The 18,177-nt window shown below is 38.7% G+C and overlaps 1 protein-coding gene across 2 annotated transcripts in view; it reads right to left on the bottom strand.

Annotated features, from left to right (window-relative positions):
- Positions 1–767: 767 nt before the first annotated feature.
- The window catches only part of znf536 (zinc finger protein 536), a 133,325-nt gene continuing 115,915 nt past the window's right edge, over positions 768–18,177 (bottom strand). For both annotated transcript variants that reach the window (XM_026294156.1, XM_026294155.1), the window contains exon 5: positions 768–1,777. In XM_026294156.1, the coding sequence (XP_026149941.1) occupies positions 1,497–1,777 (281 nt within the window). In that variant the 3' untranslated portion in view covers positions 768–1,496. The remainder of the gene's footprint in view (positions 1,778–18,177) is intronic.

The raw sequence follows: 18,177 nt of genomic DNA on the forward strand, positions 1-18,177 counted from the left end.
ACACTACTTAGAGAATGCCACTTTTGAAAAAAAAAAAAAAAAACAACAAACAACTTTAGTAATATTTTTATAGAAAAGGTATAAATAGAGACAAAAGCAGGGTAGAGAGGACAATTATCTTTTCAATTATCAATTATTTTTCATCATGTTGAATCCTATGTAGCAACTTTCCAAGAGCTTATCAGAAGAGAAAACTAATCCTGCTTTTTGTGTCACTGTGAAAATGTGTGGAGAAATTTAGGAAAATTTCACACACCATTTTATATGTACAGATCACAGCTGGTTATATTATATCTTTCTTTCTGAAACATAAAAAAATCTTCCACAGTACCAACCTCTTATCTGTCATCATAAAGCAGCCCAAGCTAAAACTCCTAAACCTCCTGGTCATGCTCTTATGTGGAGCCTGTAAGGTGACCTCCAGACGTTTAATCAGCAAAGCCAGAGCAGAATGTTGACTAATGGATGTTTCAAATATGCCGCTGATTGATTTGTCTTGAATTTTCCAGGTCATTCTACCAGATTAGGCTTATATTAGAAAGAGTCAGAGTGAAGGGAAGGCTGGAGAAGAGTAGTGGGTGACTTGAGGGGCTCTGGCCAGCTGATGGGACTCAACTTGACCCCCTGGCATACTGTCCAGAGTCGGATTACCACTGTAGGACTCTGAGTGTGTGTGTTTGTGTGTGTTGTTGAATTGATTTCCTCTGCGATGACAGCCCCAGTCAGGCTGGCACCATTGCCCCCCCCCCTTTCCCCTCTATCCCCAACACACACATGCCACCATTACCGCCACTGACCCTGCAACACTTACACACATATATAGTGCTCATCATTTGCACTGGGAAAATAACAGCCACTGGTGTTATGTTCTAGGGTGGCAGTGATGGTGGTGTGCATTCAAAAACCCTCCTTCTCCTTATAACCACTGTTCTGCTAAATCGTTTACATGGATCATTTTTCTGATAAAAGCATTATTTTTGGAGAAAAGGCTGTCAATGATTTTAGATTACTTCATTTGTCTTCCCTCTTATTTTATACATTCTTTCCTCCATGATTTGTCTACAAACTATGATTTGATAAACAGCTTTTTACTTTCCTTTCTTTCCTTTCTACAATTACACATGATCCACTGTGCTCAGTTAAAAAACAGAAATGCTTAATCACCTAATCACAAATGCACACATTATGTTTTCTTAGTAAATGTTCACAGACTTCAAATAACACACATAAAGTATGTTTACTTTGTACTTATAACATGGGGAGTGTGGTCTATCCACAGTGCTGTTCGCTAGTACTTTTGTTTATGTCACTGACTTGCCATTATTTGATCAAGGTTTTCAGGACAGTTGTGTTGGAAAAGAGTTTTATAATCATCAACATTCATGTGCATCAGGGAGTGTTTGTCTACTTATACAAATCTATCAAATAATGCATAGCCCAACCCAGACACAAATCTCTCTCCTAGATGTCATTAACCAGCCCTGCCAATGAAAGTTTCATTCCTGGTGACAAGATGTGGCCTCCCCAGCAAACAGCACAAAGTTACTCTCATGGCTTCCATCTGCTCCTGTCAATGGTTGATTAGCTGTAACAGCAGCAACGGAGTCATCAGGGCTCTTCTCTGGGACTTCAGACTCAGGACGGGAGCGTTTGAAACGTCGGTCAGGGTACTGGCTGTTGTCAAAAGGCATGCGGTGCACGCACAGCACATGGGTCTTCAGGTTGCCCTTCTGGGAGGCACTGTAGGGGCAGTAACTGCACTTGAATGGTCTCTGCCCTGGGGAAAGAAACGGAGAAAGTAAATATTGTAACCTTTTAAATCTTGCAACTTCATACATTTATATTTATAAGAAGTACCAGGATTAACAGCTTTTTCATTCCCTATAACGAGGTATATTAGTGGCCATGGACAAGTACATCAGCAGTCCTCTGTGTTGTGTGGAGCAGAATGCATTTCCAAACAAAAGAGTAAAGTTTAAAAAAAAAATGTGAACATACATTGTTTACCGTCTTTTTTGCTTCTCTTCCCTGTAATTTGTGGTTGCATTGCTATGTTTATGTTCTTCACAGTCACAAAATACACACAACACAGAAATCATCAGAGCAATGCTCCATGGTATTATGAGTAGTCCGAAAGTAGACACAGGGTACCCTTTAGTTTCAAAGGACAGATATGGCCTATGGCACCGCTATTCAGTTATTAACCTACTAAAATCAGTAGATGAATGATATTTCATCATAGAATATCAGATTTTTATGTTTTGCGTTCTACAATGAATGTTATTCATCAGCAGTAGAGAACAAAAATTGCAGCAAACATGGAAGGACACATGCTTGATAAATTGCATTGTCCCGAGCACTTTCTAGACAATTAAAATCCTTTCTCATCGAACCAGAAACCATTTACTGTGGTTTGTTGTGCCCCATGTCTGCTGCCACACTGCTCACGTGGAAGCTATGCTGTCAATAGCCGCTGCTGCTCTGCACCCTGCTGCCTTAACATTTCAAAAGCTCCATGTCCACCCAGAGATACACCTGTAGGCTGTGAGTCTATGTTCCCAGAGGGAGAAGTTATTATATATTCCCCAATCCCTGGTGTGGTGAGCTTGGTGTTACTTTGTTGGGAGTGACTAGAGACTATAAATGGATATGGTATCTATCCTACACACATAGTAGTCCATTACATGAGTTGGCTGACTGAAATACAAACCAGCACTCACATTTATACCTAAAGGCAATTTAGTTTTATAAAAATGTATTAACAGCATGAGGGGTTAGACTGAGCTACTGGAAGAACAGGGTAAAGTTGAGGACAAAGAGGAGAGAAAAAGTGATTTTCTCATCTGCACCACCCCAGCAGCACTGCCCGCTCTCTTTATTGATACAGATACATCCTCAAAACATTACCCAACATTTAATAACTCGCCTCACTTTGTGCAGTCAGACAGCTCCAACGAATTCATCTGAACTAAACTTTTGCAGCTCCCTGAGTCAATATGCATCTTCTGAAGAGCACGCATACATCTAGTCCCCTGAACACAATAGCAGAGCAGAACGAGGCAAGGTATTTTTCTCTATCTCTCCCCCTTGCCACAGCTCCAGCACAAAATGTTCTCTCTAGATTGAATCTGATCATCACTGCAGCAAACACAATGGCCCTTAATAGCACCAGCCGTTTGTTTGAGGGATGCCGATTACACCGCCATCATAACCCACTTCACTTAGCTCACTCACTCACAGACAGACAGAGAGGACGAAATGGAGAGGGAAGGAGGAAGTAGGAGGGGCAGAATGAACAGAGAGTTTGAGCCCTCTATAGTACTTTAGATTATTAATACCACTACATTTGCAGTTACTCTTGTTTTTTTCTTTATCTCTTATTCAATTTGAGATGCTCTAAATAAATTTAACATATGGGGTTTAAAAGAGGCGCGGGGATAGGTGCAGGGAATATAAATAGGTAAAAGGCCAGGAATTAAAGAGAAAATCTATTTGAAGCACTCACTGGCATGCACATGGGGTTAGCGTGAGTGAGTGCACAATCTACTTATACGGACACGTGCACAGTAAGGTATACACACACACACGGGCCTGATGCGAGGATGCAACGAGGCAACGCAAAGTGTGCGCAAGCAGCTACTTTGTGTTTGGCAATCTGACACAGGCTTTGGAGCCTCTCTGGCTTTCTGATATTACATTGTTTGCTTCTGAGCCAGACAAAGGGGATTGCTACAAGTTTGGAGGCTTTGGATGTTCCAGTTGTCTGAATTTCCAGATAAGCTAGTCGGCGGCACACAATGAAGGGTCCCTTTTATTCATGTGCAGTTTAATTTCACACTCTCTTACATTACGTTAAGTCCGAGAGGCAGAATATCTTATCCCATTTTACACTTAAGGAGAGCGAGTTATGCCCCCAAACAATTCAACTTGTTTTTTTGTTTGTTTTTATTTTTTATTTTCTTACTCCCCTGCTTACTTGCTGTTTGTCTCCATTGACTTTAAAAATAAATACAACCCAGGCTTGGTTTTATCTCAAGGGAGATGTTTAGACTGTGGCTGGAATCACATGGCTTGAAAAAGTTTGGATAAGATGTTTAAACATGAGCTAATGTTGAGACTGAAACTGACTTCTGACTTCTGCAGTGCAACTTACAGACACACGGGCTGTACTTTGTTATGAATTAAAAATGAAAGAGAGACAGTCTCTCACACACACACACGCACACGCACATGCACACACACACACACACACACACACACACACACACACACACACACACACTGAGACACACACACTGAGAAATCCTCCACATACCCAGCTACTGTGAAGGGCCAAAGTTGCCATCATTAATCCATGTCCTCTGGTCTGTTTCAGTAACCAAAACAGCCCACATGCTGACTGTGGCCTGGCAACACCACCACAATGTCCACCACCACCACACCATCTAATGTCTGTCACACTGCTCCCTGTGACTCACCCAAAGCCAGTGTGTATCTAAGGTGTTATTTGAGCAGCAAAATTAGTTTCTTTTACAAAGTGCAATAATTTATTGCTTCAATTCTACCTTTGGAAGTCAAGCTAGCTTGGCTATTCTAGATCACATAATAGTTATTCAACACCAACACCAGCCACAGCAATGGTACATAAAAAGAAACAATAAAATGTAATTTAAGACCCAAGACAAGACAAAAGGTTTAAGTGGTCCCTTAATGCACACTATTCTGCTCTGGCTATTTAGACAAATACATATGTCACTCTAAATTTCAGTGACAGAAATGTAAATATTCACAGAGAATAAGATAGGTCATGTATGTATTGTATTTTTACTTTGCTTTATTTAAGTTATTTGTATTTCTTGTTTTTTTTAAGAGTCCAGTTTTTTTTGTATGTTGCCATGCCAAAAGCCTTTAAAACTGAAGGAAGGAAATACATAGATAGAAGAATAAAGAGAGAGAGAGAAACAGGAAGAGAGAGGAGAAATAGTGGTCTTGTTTTCTTATAGTGGTGCATTATCTAAGCCTGTTAATTAACCCCCTAAGGCCCTTTCCATGGAGATCAGAGGAAAAGGTGGTGAGGAAGTGGGGAGGAGGGCAGGAGGAGTGTGTTCATGTGTGTGGAGGGAAGACGTAACACACTGCTGCTGCAAACATGCCCATGTTTCACCTGCCACACATGCACTTCCCCACCCCACCCATCATTGGACACCCCCCCCAGCCTACTGTAATTATCTTATCTACACCCATAAAGGCACGCATGCACGCGCACACACACACTTACAATGAACCTCTCAATCTCGTCTACATTCCCTCCAGCTCTTGCTCCTTTTCTCCTGCTTGTCTTTTTTCATTTTACCACACCTTTCTTTTTTCTCCATTTTATATATATATATATATATATATATATATATATATAAGGAGATTATTAGTAGTTCATTGTGGGAAAAACTGCTTTTTTCCAGCTCAAATCATCCATCCATTATGTACAGATTTGCCTTTCATGCTTGCAGGGGGGCTGGAGCCAATCCAAACTGACACCAGATGAGAGGAGGGGTGCACTCTGGACACAGAGCTGACACAGAGATAGACAAACATTCACACCTATGGGAAGTTTGAATTAACCTAACCTGCATGCTTTTGGGCTGTAGGATGGAGCTGGAGTACCCAGAGAGAATGCACACAGACAAGGGAGATAATAGGCCCAAGGGAACCTGATTGTGAGGAAACAGTACTGACCACTGCAACACTGCACTGCCCAGATTGAATCGTAATATTTTTAAGTTCTTTTTGGGCTTTTCATTTGACTTTAAAAGACAGAGAGTTGTGACCAGAAGAACGGGGGGGGGGGTGCTTGTTGCAGCGAAGCTGTAACTTGCCCAAACTGAATGGTTTGCAGCCATATTTGAAAACTCCACCACAACTCTTGGAAAAGTATTGCTTAGCCTGGGTCTTGAGAGAAGAGCTATCTTAAGACTGCAACAGATGGCAGTGCTGGCATCAAATGCCATTTAAGGACGGCTTCTTTGGTTGGATGCCAACATGCTGTTACTCGTCTTTATGTGCCTCTGATGTGTATGGCAGCGTGTTTGTGTGCATAAGTTTGCATATGTCCACATTAACAGACTCTTTCATGTGTTTCTATATGTGCGTCATTGTGTCTTCAGTGTGTGTTTTGGTAAATGTTTGTGATCATATGAACAACGTGTGTGTTTCTGAAAGTGTGTTTTAGTGAGGATACAATATAAGAGAGAAAAAACCTGGGGAAACATGATCAGGTCATTGACACAGGGAGAGAACTTGTATTAGTGCACAAAGGTGAAGTTTGTTTGTTTTAAGTTCATGAGATAAACATTTGAAAGTATCTGTAAACAGATAGACATGCATGAATAGACTATGTCTATATTGTACATTAAACAGTCAAATAAATTGCAAACCAACTGCAAACTGAGTGTTGTGTATAAACTTTTAAATGAAATACAAATCCATGACTATTTATGGAAGCTATTAGTGTGACAAAACAAAGAGAAAATAGGAGACAAAGATACAGGCATTCAGAGTTTGTAGGCAGAGATACAGAGACACACAGAAGGTGTGAGCAATTAAATGTGTTAAGCCATCTGTCCAATAACCTGCATGGATGCTGCAGTTCCCAGATTACTCAGCAAACTGCAACAACACACTCATACATACACGCAAACACATGAATGCAACACCTCTACATAGAAAAATTGTTTTCAGAAGTGTTTCACTGCTAAAATCCACTTCTTCTCTTGCATATGGATAGGTATAAGTTTATTTCCGAAAATGTGATTTGATTTGACTGAGATATAACTCTGAGAAGAAATGAAACTATATGACACTGTAGCAGTCCAATAATGTATTTGTATCTCAAAAAAGCAAAAACAATACACCACCCTTTAACACTCAGTTTTTTTCCAAGGGAAAAACAAATAAATAGAAAAATCTTACACTAAAACCACCAGAACATTAATTTATCAAACCTTACTGGGCTCACCAGGCCTTGACTTGACAGATAAAGATGACAAATGACAAGACAAACTATTCTTCAAATCTGGAGACCCAACAACCATGGCCTTCTCCAAGTCACTTAGGGGAGGCTATAAACATAAACCAAAGTTCCTAGATTTGTAATATCTAGGGATGGGAATTGATAAGAATTTAACGATTCAAATTCCTTATCGATTTTCTTATCAATTCTTCATCACCACCACCTTCAAACATGATACATTTGTGCAAATTAATTGCTTGCTGTGTGGCTAAATGTTTATGGATGTTGGAGATATTTCCCAAATTTGTCATAACAAAAGTTCTGCACGTCTTCCAAGTGGCCCTAGTTTAATCTTTTCTGGTAAATACAACCAAAAATGGACCCTTTTCACAAAAACAGGAAATACGTAAACAATGGGTAAACCAACTTCCGGTTTCCGATGGTCTAAGGCAAAATGGAGCATGTGTTTCCAAAGTTTGGCAACTCTACCAAATTTCACATTTGTGGATGTGATGGCGATAACTGATGCAAATTTAGCCACCAACAAGCTGGACAAAGGCTACAAATTCTTCCATGAAGCATTTATCCATGATTATCAAGGTAAAGCAGATAGCTCATAAACAAGAGTTAGCATTAGGCAACTATGATGGCAGATAAACAATGTAAAGTATGTTGGAGTCAGACATCTAAAAACCCTTTTAGCTTGCTACCACTACGATAACAGGAAGTGCTGTTACCCATTGATGTCTGACTTCCGCGGAAGCGTGAAAAAGGTCTATATGGAACATATGAGTAACGGTATCACGCAAATGTGTACTGACGTCAGCGGAACCGATAATTGGGATTGTTAGGCAAGCAGAGTAGCGATTTCTAGGAATCAAACTACTGGAAACAGGTGCTCTACAAGAACTGGTTCTCGATTCCCATCCCTAGTAATATCTATCTCTTACTTGTATTGATCTGTGAACAAAAAAAGTTAAAGTTATTAAGTTAAAGTATATTTACTAAAGGAAGAGTTAGTACTGACTTGGAAGGGTGCAAATAATCCCACCCCCTCATCTCTCAGTGTGTGTGTGTGTGTATTATTTACATACATATATTTCATTGCTTTTCAAAAAAACAAAAAAAAACAAAAATTAATACAGTTTGTAATTTGCCCAGGGGTCATTGTGTTTCCATGTTAGAGACTAAACAAATGTGACCTAGTCTTGTGTCCACTGAATTTTAACATTATTTATTCATGTATTTATTTTTGCAATGTATTTGTATTACACATTGACCACCTTCAAAAATAAATACATTATACATTTACATCAAACAGCCTGGAGGGATTTCATCCTTCTTTCGATTTCCTCTGATGAATTAAGAGCATTTCCCTCAGCGAGCTGGCGTGTTAATAGAAAATTGGCCTGAAGTTTGGGGAATAACGATTTGGTCTGTTTCCTAGCTTAACTAGAGAAAACCAACACACAAATAACACCAGGGGAAGCACTTAAGGAGAGGAGAGAAAACTGTGGGGGGAGAGGGGTAGAGGGGAAGGAGCTCTTTCAGCATCAAAGCCAGCTAAAATGTCTCCATCAGGGACCAGGTCCCATGTTAAATACTGAACTAGATTATTAATTGCTGTACCAGTAGGACCTGTTAATAAGAACCCAAAATAGCAGCTCCTTCATTTCTGTCTTCATCTGTTGTTCTATTTTCACTTTGTGTGTCTTTTCTGAAGTCTGCCATGTTTTTTTATTTATTCATTTTTCTTTTTTCTTGTGCTCAATGTTTGCTCCACACACTCGTGTTTTCTTACACTGACGCTGTAACTTACACTCATCCACTGATTCTCACTCACTCACTATTTCTTTCACTCATTCATCACTTTTATTTCATTCAGTCACTCCAATATATTTGCTTTCACTGACTTATATACCCCATCACTTAAACTTTCTTTCATGTAAACATTCAGTAGTCGGGTTTCCATCGCGTTATTGTTATGTGCATTTTGAACTATCCCGTCAGAAATGAGTAACGGAAACGTCAAATTTCGAAAAAAAAAAATTAAAACTTAATTTACAAAAAAGTTTTTACGCTCGCCTGAGGTGGTTTTTGATTTGTGTGAAAAATAGCTAATGCAAATAATGAAAGATGGAAACACATTTGTCGAATAAGTTCTGACGTAGCAAACATTACGTAAACCCATGTGACTCTTGATGTTGTTATGTTTCCAGTAGCGTCACCATTATGGCTGCTAAATATGTCCAGTCTCCATTATCTTCGCTTGTTGGTTGCCAGGTTACCAACACCACTCATATATGTTAGCGAACCTGATGGAAGCACATCTAATTCACATTTATTTTATTTTATTCTTTTGCGAATGTTGGAAAGATTTGTTTCATGTTTGGGTGGAAACTCAGCTACTGACCTGTCCACTCACTAGCTCACAAACATATCCTCTTAATCTGTTACTCATTCAACTCTACTATCATCCAAAACAACAAACAAACGCACTTTCGTTTATGGTTTCCTGAAGCCATCCATTCACTCACTTGTGTTACTCATATCGTCAAGTTTTCACATATTCATTCATGCATGTACTCATTTACTCCCTTGCTGGTTTAACCTTAATTTCTTATGTATTGTTTTCAAGTGTATTAAGTGAGTATGCATCATACAGTGTTTTAGGCATGTTTTCTTCTGTTTACAGTTTGCCTCTCGCTCCCTCACTCACCCAGCCATATCATCTTTCACAGGCTCCATCTTTTGTTACTGTAACTAAATGTGTGTGTGTGTGTGTGTGTGTGTGTGTGTGTGCGCGCATGCCCAACATTGCGTTATTTTTCCTCAGAGTCCCTGCTGTACTGAGGGAGGCACAATCTGCTGCTGACCTGTCACTGTACAGAGATAATAGATGCCCAGCTGCATGTGTGTCTGTGCGTGTGTATGTGCACAAGATGTCATTTGTGTTTCTCAGTAATAAAGAGAAAGGAAAAGAGGAAAAAAAGAAAAAAAAAATGAGGGCAATGGGGGTTGATAGATATGCCGGCCACCTGCTTCTCACTCACATTCTGACACAAAGAGCATCAGCTGCTCTGCTGCCTTAATCATCATGAACTTCCTTTGACCTTAACACAAAGAGATAACAGCTAAAAGTTAGGGAAACAAGTCTCATAACAGACCAATGCATAGACTAATTTTAAATCCCTTGAAATGATTTTAGGGCCATTCCTTTTTAACCTATATATGTTACCCTTGGCGTCTCTTTTCACAGTTTTGCCAATGATACTCAACTTTATGCGGCCATGTCTTTGGATGACACAGGATCCTCTTTTCAGATATATTTTAAATACCAATGACAAAGCTAAGTCAGGATGCTGAACACATTATTAAATCCTATAGCACTTACCTCAAACCAACAGGCCCAAAACCTTGGTGTCATCTTTGACAGAAAACAGGATTTCAATGCTCATGTAAACAACCAAGATGAAACAAAATTATTTCCACTTTATCAGCTACTGTCAGGCTGCTCACAGATAGTTACAGGTAACACGTAACACTTGTGACAACACTGGTCACACTAGTGAGTGCTAAAAAGCAGTGTCTCAAAGTTATAGTTTGGTCAGTCCCAGGCTGTCAAATACAGACACTATGTGTTGCACAAGGTTTTCATCAAAGAACAGTGTTTACATGGTTGAAATTAGATCTGGTTCAACTTTTTCTGGTAGATTCCTGGTACGTTGTTTTGTAATGTGGACGTCACATATCATGACTAAAATTTAAAACAGTTGCCACCATATTTTTCCAGAGTTGCACAATCAAATCTGTCAGCGTTGCAAACAACTGTGCTGTGTTTTGACACTGAAAGCCTCTTTCAGAAATTCACTTCTTTCCATTAACCTCCCCACATCTTAAAACCCCCACAGGCCGGAAACTGTCTTTCCTAAGTATTTCCAAATATCGTCAGCCTAACTTGAATAAAGTCAGACAAACTAAGTTATATATCATTTGAAAGCCTTAAACCTCACGGTCCAAATGGTTCAGGATTGAATTATCACAGCAACAACAGTTCCTTAATGTTTAACAAGAATACAAACACAGCAAGACGGTACTTCTTACCTCATCCACACATGGACTGAAACGGCAGGTGTTGCATATCAGTTTTATCCAAAGACTCCAAAATACCGCCAAGTTTTTAGTCCAAAATACGAATCATCCTTAAGCGAAAGCCATAAAACCATCGACATCCAGTTTTCAGTTTTTTATATAGTTTTAATTCCGCCTGTTGCCTGGTTGTTGTCGCCATTTATTTACGGTGGCCGACAAGGGCAAACGCGCCGCAAAAGCCAAAACAGTCGGAAGAGAGGGGACGTGCAGGGGACTGGTGTCATATTTCATTTGCAAGCGACATGACGTCACTCATTGAAACGTCACAGTGCGTCACATCTTGTTTGACGTTTGTGACGTTAACAGCGCGATAAGAAGAAACTGTTCAGCTAACAGCTGACGATGCTAGCGTCGGGCTGTGTCAGAATAAGGCTATTCTGAGGGAGGATTAGACGCTGAATTAGATCCGTGAATACCTGGCACTCTATACTTTTATTTATTGGTTTGAGTCACACTTGTCGACCAACACAGGTCACTAGGTTCATCAGAACAACCTATATTTAGAGCTTTCTAGTCAGAAACAAAAAAAAAAAGGCAAGTCCACAATTGTTACCAGGTTTGTGTCTGTGTACGTTCAGTACAATTTGCCTTAGCCAGATTCTGACTTTTTCCACAATAAACTAGAAAGTGTTTTTTTTTTCCCAGTGATACCAAGATTATCAATATAACTATTAAAATGTAAATACAACAGCCAGTTTAATTTGGGTATGCATTTCTCAGGCTTGTGCACAAAAAAGGGGGTTCTCGATAACAACATGTTGTTAATGTGTTGGTTTCATACCTGAGCTCTCTGTCACTCCCTGGTCACTTTTCTGTAAAAATCGTGAGAGCAATCTTACTAGGTTGGAGCTAGTTACCATTATGTGTCACTTTCAACACAATGCAATAAAGTTCGCAAAAGATGAAAAAGTCTGAATACCTTCTAAAGTCCACAGTATGATCCAAAAACCAAGACTCTAAAAACACAAGACACAGTCATGAGGAAAATTGCTACTTTAACTACATCCATTAGTGTTTTTATAATCTTTGTTTCACTATAAGACAGAGTCAGGCAGAGTAATCCAATTTTAGTTTCAGTTTTGGCATAACTGCAAGTTGCATGTTCTCTAAAACTTGTAGTTGTCAAGCCAATAATAGGATGTCAGGTGTACTTTTGGTCATATCCAACCTAAAGCTATTGTAAATGTCAGGCTTGTTGCTTGCTTTTGATGGTGACAGGAGTGCTGAAAGCAGTGTCTCAAAGTTACAGTGTGGTGAATGGCAAGATGGATACTTGAAGTGCAAGTCTTGGAGATATGCCCAGTGTTCTTCCTTCTCAAGAAATGGGCACATCACCCTTTTATCTTTTCCACCATGTTCATTAACATCTGAGAATCAGCATTTCATCTCCTCCAGGAGTAGAACTGTCTGACTAAAGCGTCAAGGTAACGTTACCCTTGATGCTTAATTTGTGAAGGAAATGGTTTTAGGTCCCCATTGACCATATTTTTCTTTCTGTACTGGCCAGACTGACCTCAGCACCATGAATGTGCTTGTTTATCTCATAATACAGGCCCAGGCCAAATAGCTTCTCCAGGTATGACGTCAGGTATTTATTCCAACAGTTTCTGATTATGGAGGGTTAGGAACCTTCTTATCTGATTTTTAAATTCAGTGAACCAAACCAACACTTTCTCCCAGGACATTCACCATCCCTCAGTACGTAGGAGGAGTGACAAGTATCCTTTGTCCTCCCACAACTGCCCAACAACTGTTTGCTGGGCAGCCTTTAATAAAATTGACATTTATTTACCAATCTTTTAGGTTTCTTCAGTTTCTCACTGAAATATGTGGATGCCAATGCTTGCCTCAATCTCATCATTTTATTTTTAATTACTTAACTTTTTTATTTTTAATTACTTATATGAAGGCTTCAATTAGTTATGAATTCAAGGGGTCACAAAAACAAGGCTTTTGGTTTTCAACACACCAGAATATTTGTTAACATTTAGCATAATCTGATTATTAATATTAACAGTTCCTGATTGGTTTACTTAATGTATTGGAAAATTAAATTGCTGTTTTCTGCACTCAAATTTGGGTGGATTGTGCTGAGACTGTAGAGTATTCAACAAGCTGAGGTTCATAAAGTGCCTCCTTGGGCTTAGGGGTACAGCTATCCAAAAGTCTCTCAACATTATAACAATAGGTTTCATCTGCATTAGCACCTACAGTAAATAACTTTTATAAAAGGAGAATAAAAGGGGCCCAAGCACAGAACCCCCCCAACACATTAACATAAACAGTAATCCAGTTTGAACTTTTCGCATCCTCACTGAGACACTGAGGCAAAATAGTATTAGCATGAAAACACTCTTTTAGCACATTACCACAAGTGTTTAGCCAACACAGACAGATTGTAAATAGCCCTATAACGTTTTAAAGAGGAAGCACTGCAAATGAGTAATAAGAGTTGATTTTTACAACTTATGTTTCTCTTTTTCTGTATTTAGACTAAGAATGTCAGACAAATGCATGTTTCCTTAAATCTAATTTCACTAAGGCACCATGCACCTCAAAAAAGGAGAATAAATGAAATCATTCCTGTTACAAAGTCAGTGACATTTCATACATTTAAAGTACAAAAAGATACCAGCGTAAAATATACTGAATATAATAACTCTAATATATAATAACTACAAAATATTTGTTGAAGCAATTCATGACCCTACTTTTGTTAAAATATGTCAGACTGACTGACTAACTACATGTTTTTAACTAAGGATGTACTGTCGTTTCTATTTTATTTTTTTTTTATTTGCTGTATACCAACAGTAAAGGAAAGCACACTTTTAATTGAAAACCATTCCAGGTGAATACCTCATGAAGCTGACTAACAAAATGCTATTAGCGTGCAAAGCTGTTACCAAAGCGAACACTGGCTACTCTCAGAAATCTCGGATATATTAAACATATTTTGCTTTGTTTACCACATTTTTTGCATCTAACAAAATTTCATACTTTATTTAAATATCTTATTAATTTACTATGTTGTAAATAATAGAACAAAGAAAAAATGTGTTCAGACATTTGACTCCTACAGTATTTTTTCTAAAAAGGTAAAGAAATCCTTTAAAGTGAAAAAAAAAAGTCAACTAAAAAATATCTTACAGACCCTAAAAAAAGATTTGTGAACAGTTGCTGGTCTGTGTTGGAAAGCACATATTTACCATTGTAAAAATTCAGCTGAAGTTGTGCCTGTATAAAATGTCAATCTTCATAATGACAGGATTGAAACACATTTTTAAACCAGGTAATTTTGTAATAATTTTAAAATCCAACACATGCATCTCAAATAAAAATTGCAGAGCTTGACAAATAGATATGCAATCATGCTGATTGTGAATCAGTTGTGTTTGCTGGTGAGACAAGCTGCAGCTGAAGAGCAAGTGTTATAATCCCACATCAGGACTGGTGTGTGTGTGTGTGTGTGTGTGTTAGCGGGTCACATTGCCCTGGCCAGTTGCTTTTCAAGGACTCAAGGATTTTGTGCAAAACAGGAAAAGAGGAATGGCTAAATAAAAACACCACTATTCCTTTGTGAAGCCTGTCCGAATGTTTATGTATGCATTTTATGTATTTGAATTAATATTTTAAATAACAAGTGCATTATTATATGTGTGTCTGTACATGCATCTTTGTTTCTCTCACTTTCACTATAATTAAGCAATCGACTAAAACAAGAAAACACTCCTGTAACTCCTGTATGATATGCGCAAAAGTTTTACCTCTTGAACTTATCAGCTCCTCTCTGGATGCATTTTGCAAAGCAGGTAACATTGGAATGGAGACAAAATGAATCTCTTCTTAGAGATCAACTTGTAAACACGATCAAGACTTGATCATGTTGTGCATTTTTTGAATGTGAACTTGCATGCAGAATAATCTAATGCAGAATTATCTACCACAGAGCTAAAATCCCTTTAGATCCAACCACCACAACTTTTTAAAACCTCTCCCAGTGGAGCTGTTATTTACCCCTTTTCATATGCTCTCCCCCTTTCTTATCTCCCTTGCTCATTTCCTCTCCTTCTCATCTTCTCACTTTCCTGTCTTTTTCACTTTCACTTTCCCTATTGGGGGAAGCCTATTTGTCTGCTTTAAGTGAAATCACTCAATTCTTTCAGGAAGAGACTTTGGAGACCAGTGGTAACCGAGAGAGAGGGAGAAAGAAAGTATGCGTGTGAGAGAGTCCACCTTCCAAATAAGTTCCATTAATCATGGGCCAGAGTCTAATGTAACTAATATTTTACAATTAGAGGAGACAAGATGGAGCTGGGGGCCATCTATCTCCCTTACACCACATGATCATCGATTCATAAGAGCTGAGGAGAGAGAAGAGGGACGGCATAGCACTAGTCCTGCATATAGCACACACACATAAAAAACACACATTTTGTTGGGCACACACTGGCATACGTGCAGATGCTAACTCACCCACATACATAAACACAGATGCTTAGTAAAAACAGGATGCATCTGAATGACGGGACAGTCTGTTACTTTTCTTTCTATATGTTGTGTTTAAAATCAGGGTTGCAGCTAGTGGTTATTTTTCTTTGTTGATCATGCATTTTTTTTTTTTTTTTTTACTTTATTTTTTGTTTTGTAATACCATGTCAGAAAATAATGCAAAGTACTGATTCCATATTCATGTTCAACTCAGCATCTTCATATTGGCTGCTTTGTCTCACCAACCGTCCAAAACCTACCTACTACATTTACAGTAACAGAGAAGAGCAGGACATTTACACATTTGAACGGTGAAATTTGCTTTTTGAAATTTTCAATGCATTAATTAGGTATCAAAAATTTCAAAAATTTCTGCTAGTTGACAAATTAACACCGCTCATACTGCATAGTATGGTATCATGACTGTATACTGCATTTTATACATCATAGAAGATCAATTAGTAGTTTCATCCATGTGACAGGGCATATTTATTTATCATAGAATAAATAAGTTTAAATTCAATTTAATTTTAAACTTTGAGTGGTTTAAAAAAGTAAATTGCTTACACAGAGTATTCAAGGTGCATCTTTCCATTAATGAAGGCTACTGAAGGCTATTAGAGGAAGGAGAAAGAGAGACACTTCAGCTTATTTTATTTGAGCTAAAATACTTTAAAACAGATGCTTTATTTTAAACAACTGTTTTCAAGTATACCCCTGGCTTTTCTATATTCTTGTTATTGCTGATATAATGTTAAAATAATGTAATGAAATAAACAGAAATAGAAGCAGAAAACTACACACCAGGTGCCGAATCAAAGCACCTACTGAAACAAAACCTAACTGCCCTTGAAGAGCACAATTCTGGGCTAAAATTAACATGTGGGTGTAAAGAAAACGGCTCTATCTAAAAGTGTAAGAGTAATGGAAAAATAATCTGTTTTGAACATTGTGGAGAACAGACAATAAGGGACAACAACGATGTTCACAAACTGTGACAGGAGACAGTAGTAGTCAAAAAGTTTTGACCTGGCTCTAAAATAGTCTTTGCTCTAGTTTTGCTTTTCTTTAACTCATTTTAATTATTCAGTTTACTTATCATTTTTTTAATGCAAATTAAGGTTTGAATGCTGCTTCACAGCCTTTTGTGTACTGCCACAAATAAAATTTTGATGTGAGGAATAATTATTTATTTATTTTATCATTTTGTTGGCCTAATGGTAGTTAAATTTAAACAGTACAAGTTTGATAAAACCACCAACTTTCCAGAATACATTCAGTGGTTATCTCTGCAGTGCAACATGCAACTTGTAGAGTGCAGCATGTACCCACAACCAACTCTGCACCAAAACCTGGTCTGCTGTGCCCTCTAGTGGTCCAATCACAGAGCTGCACTGCAAAAGCCCAGACATTTTAATGTAAAGGAGGAGGGAAAATTAGAGGCAGCTGAACAAATGAGCAGAAAGTCGGGTTCATCAGGAGGTCACCATCTGCCCAACGACCAACCAAATGCTGGCACAACAGCAACCGCTGCAGAGCAGCATCTTAAACACATCAATCCACATGTAGACGCACACAGAGAATTATAAAACACGCCAGCATGCATGCACAAACATGTGCTTACACACACGGCTGCACAAGATGCCATGGAGTAAAATGAGAGGAAATGGATACTGAAAAGAGAGGGGCAGAAATGAAAGACAGGAGGAGAGACAAAGCAAATGATGGGAGAAGAAGTTAAATGAAGGGCAAAGAGTGGTGTTCATCACACTGTGAAAGAGGTCTTTCAAATGTTTGAACAGCTCAGCGGAACAACAAACAGCAACTTGTATGCACACACACACTCTCACGCGTGCACACACACGACAGGCCGGATGGAATGAAAGATGACCTAATGTGTTCTTTAATCAGACACATGTGCACCCTTACAAGGAGACACACACCAACTCAAATTTATATACACACATTTATGCCTGCATGCCCACAACCCCACATGCAAATACACATGCAGCCAAAATTTACAATGCGCACACACACAAAACATAAACACACAAACAGGCAAAGCGGGTAATGTCATGATTGTTCTTGCTCAGGCTCATATCCAGCCATCTGATACATCCTTCTTTTGGTGACGTGTGTGTGTGTGTAGCTATAAACCAGTCAAATAGTTACGTTCTCCGGATGTATATTTTATTGAGAACAGACTCAGTAGATTCGTGGCTTGAGGCCCCCCACATCTGGTGCAGTGCAGCTGATCCGTTTAAAAATTAGTCAGGCATTGACCTGGGCAGCCTCCCAGCAGATCAGTGGCCTTTGGGGTTCTGATGCTAGGTTAACACAAATACGGATTCCATCAGTGTGGTGCAGATCAGGTTTCAGATGACAGAGGGAAGCAATGAAACTGTAAAATATTTCTTCCTTTGAAAAGCAGAGTCAGCTGAACTGGCTGTGCTGTGTGGGGAGGGAACTTTGTATTGGAGTTAACTTTTGATGTGTGGGAGATTTGTCATTTTTACTGTTATGATACG

The sequence above is a fragment of the Mastacembelus armatus genome, chromosome 3, assembly GCF_900324485.2.
Source record: "Mastacembelus armatus chromosome 3, fMasArm1.2, whole genome shotgun sequence".
In the NCBI taxonomy this organism is placed as follows: Eukaryota; Metazoa; Chordata; class Actinopteri; order Synbranchiformes; family Mastacembelidae; genus Mastacembelus; species Mastacembelus armatus.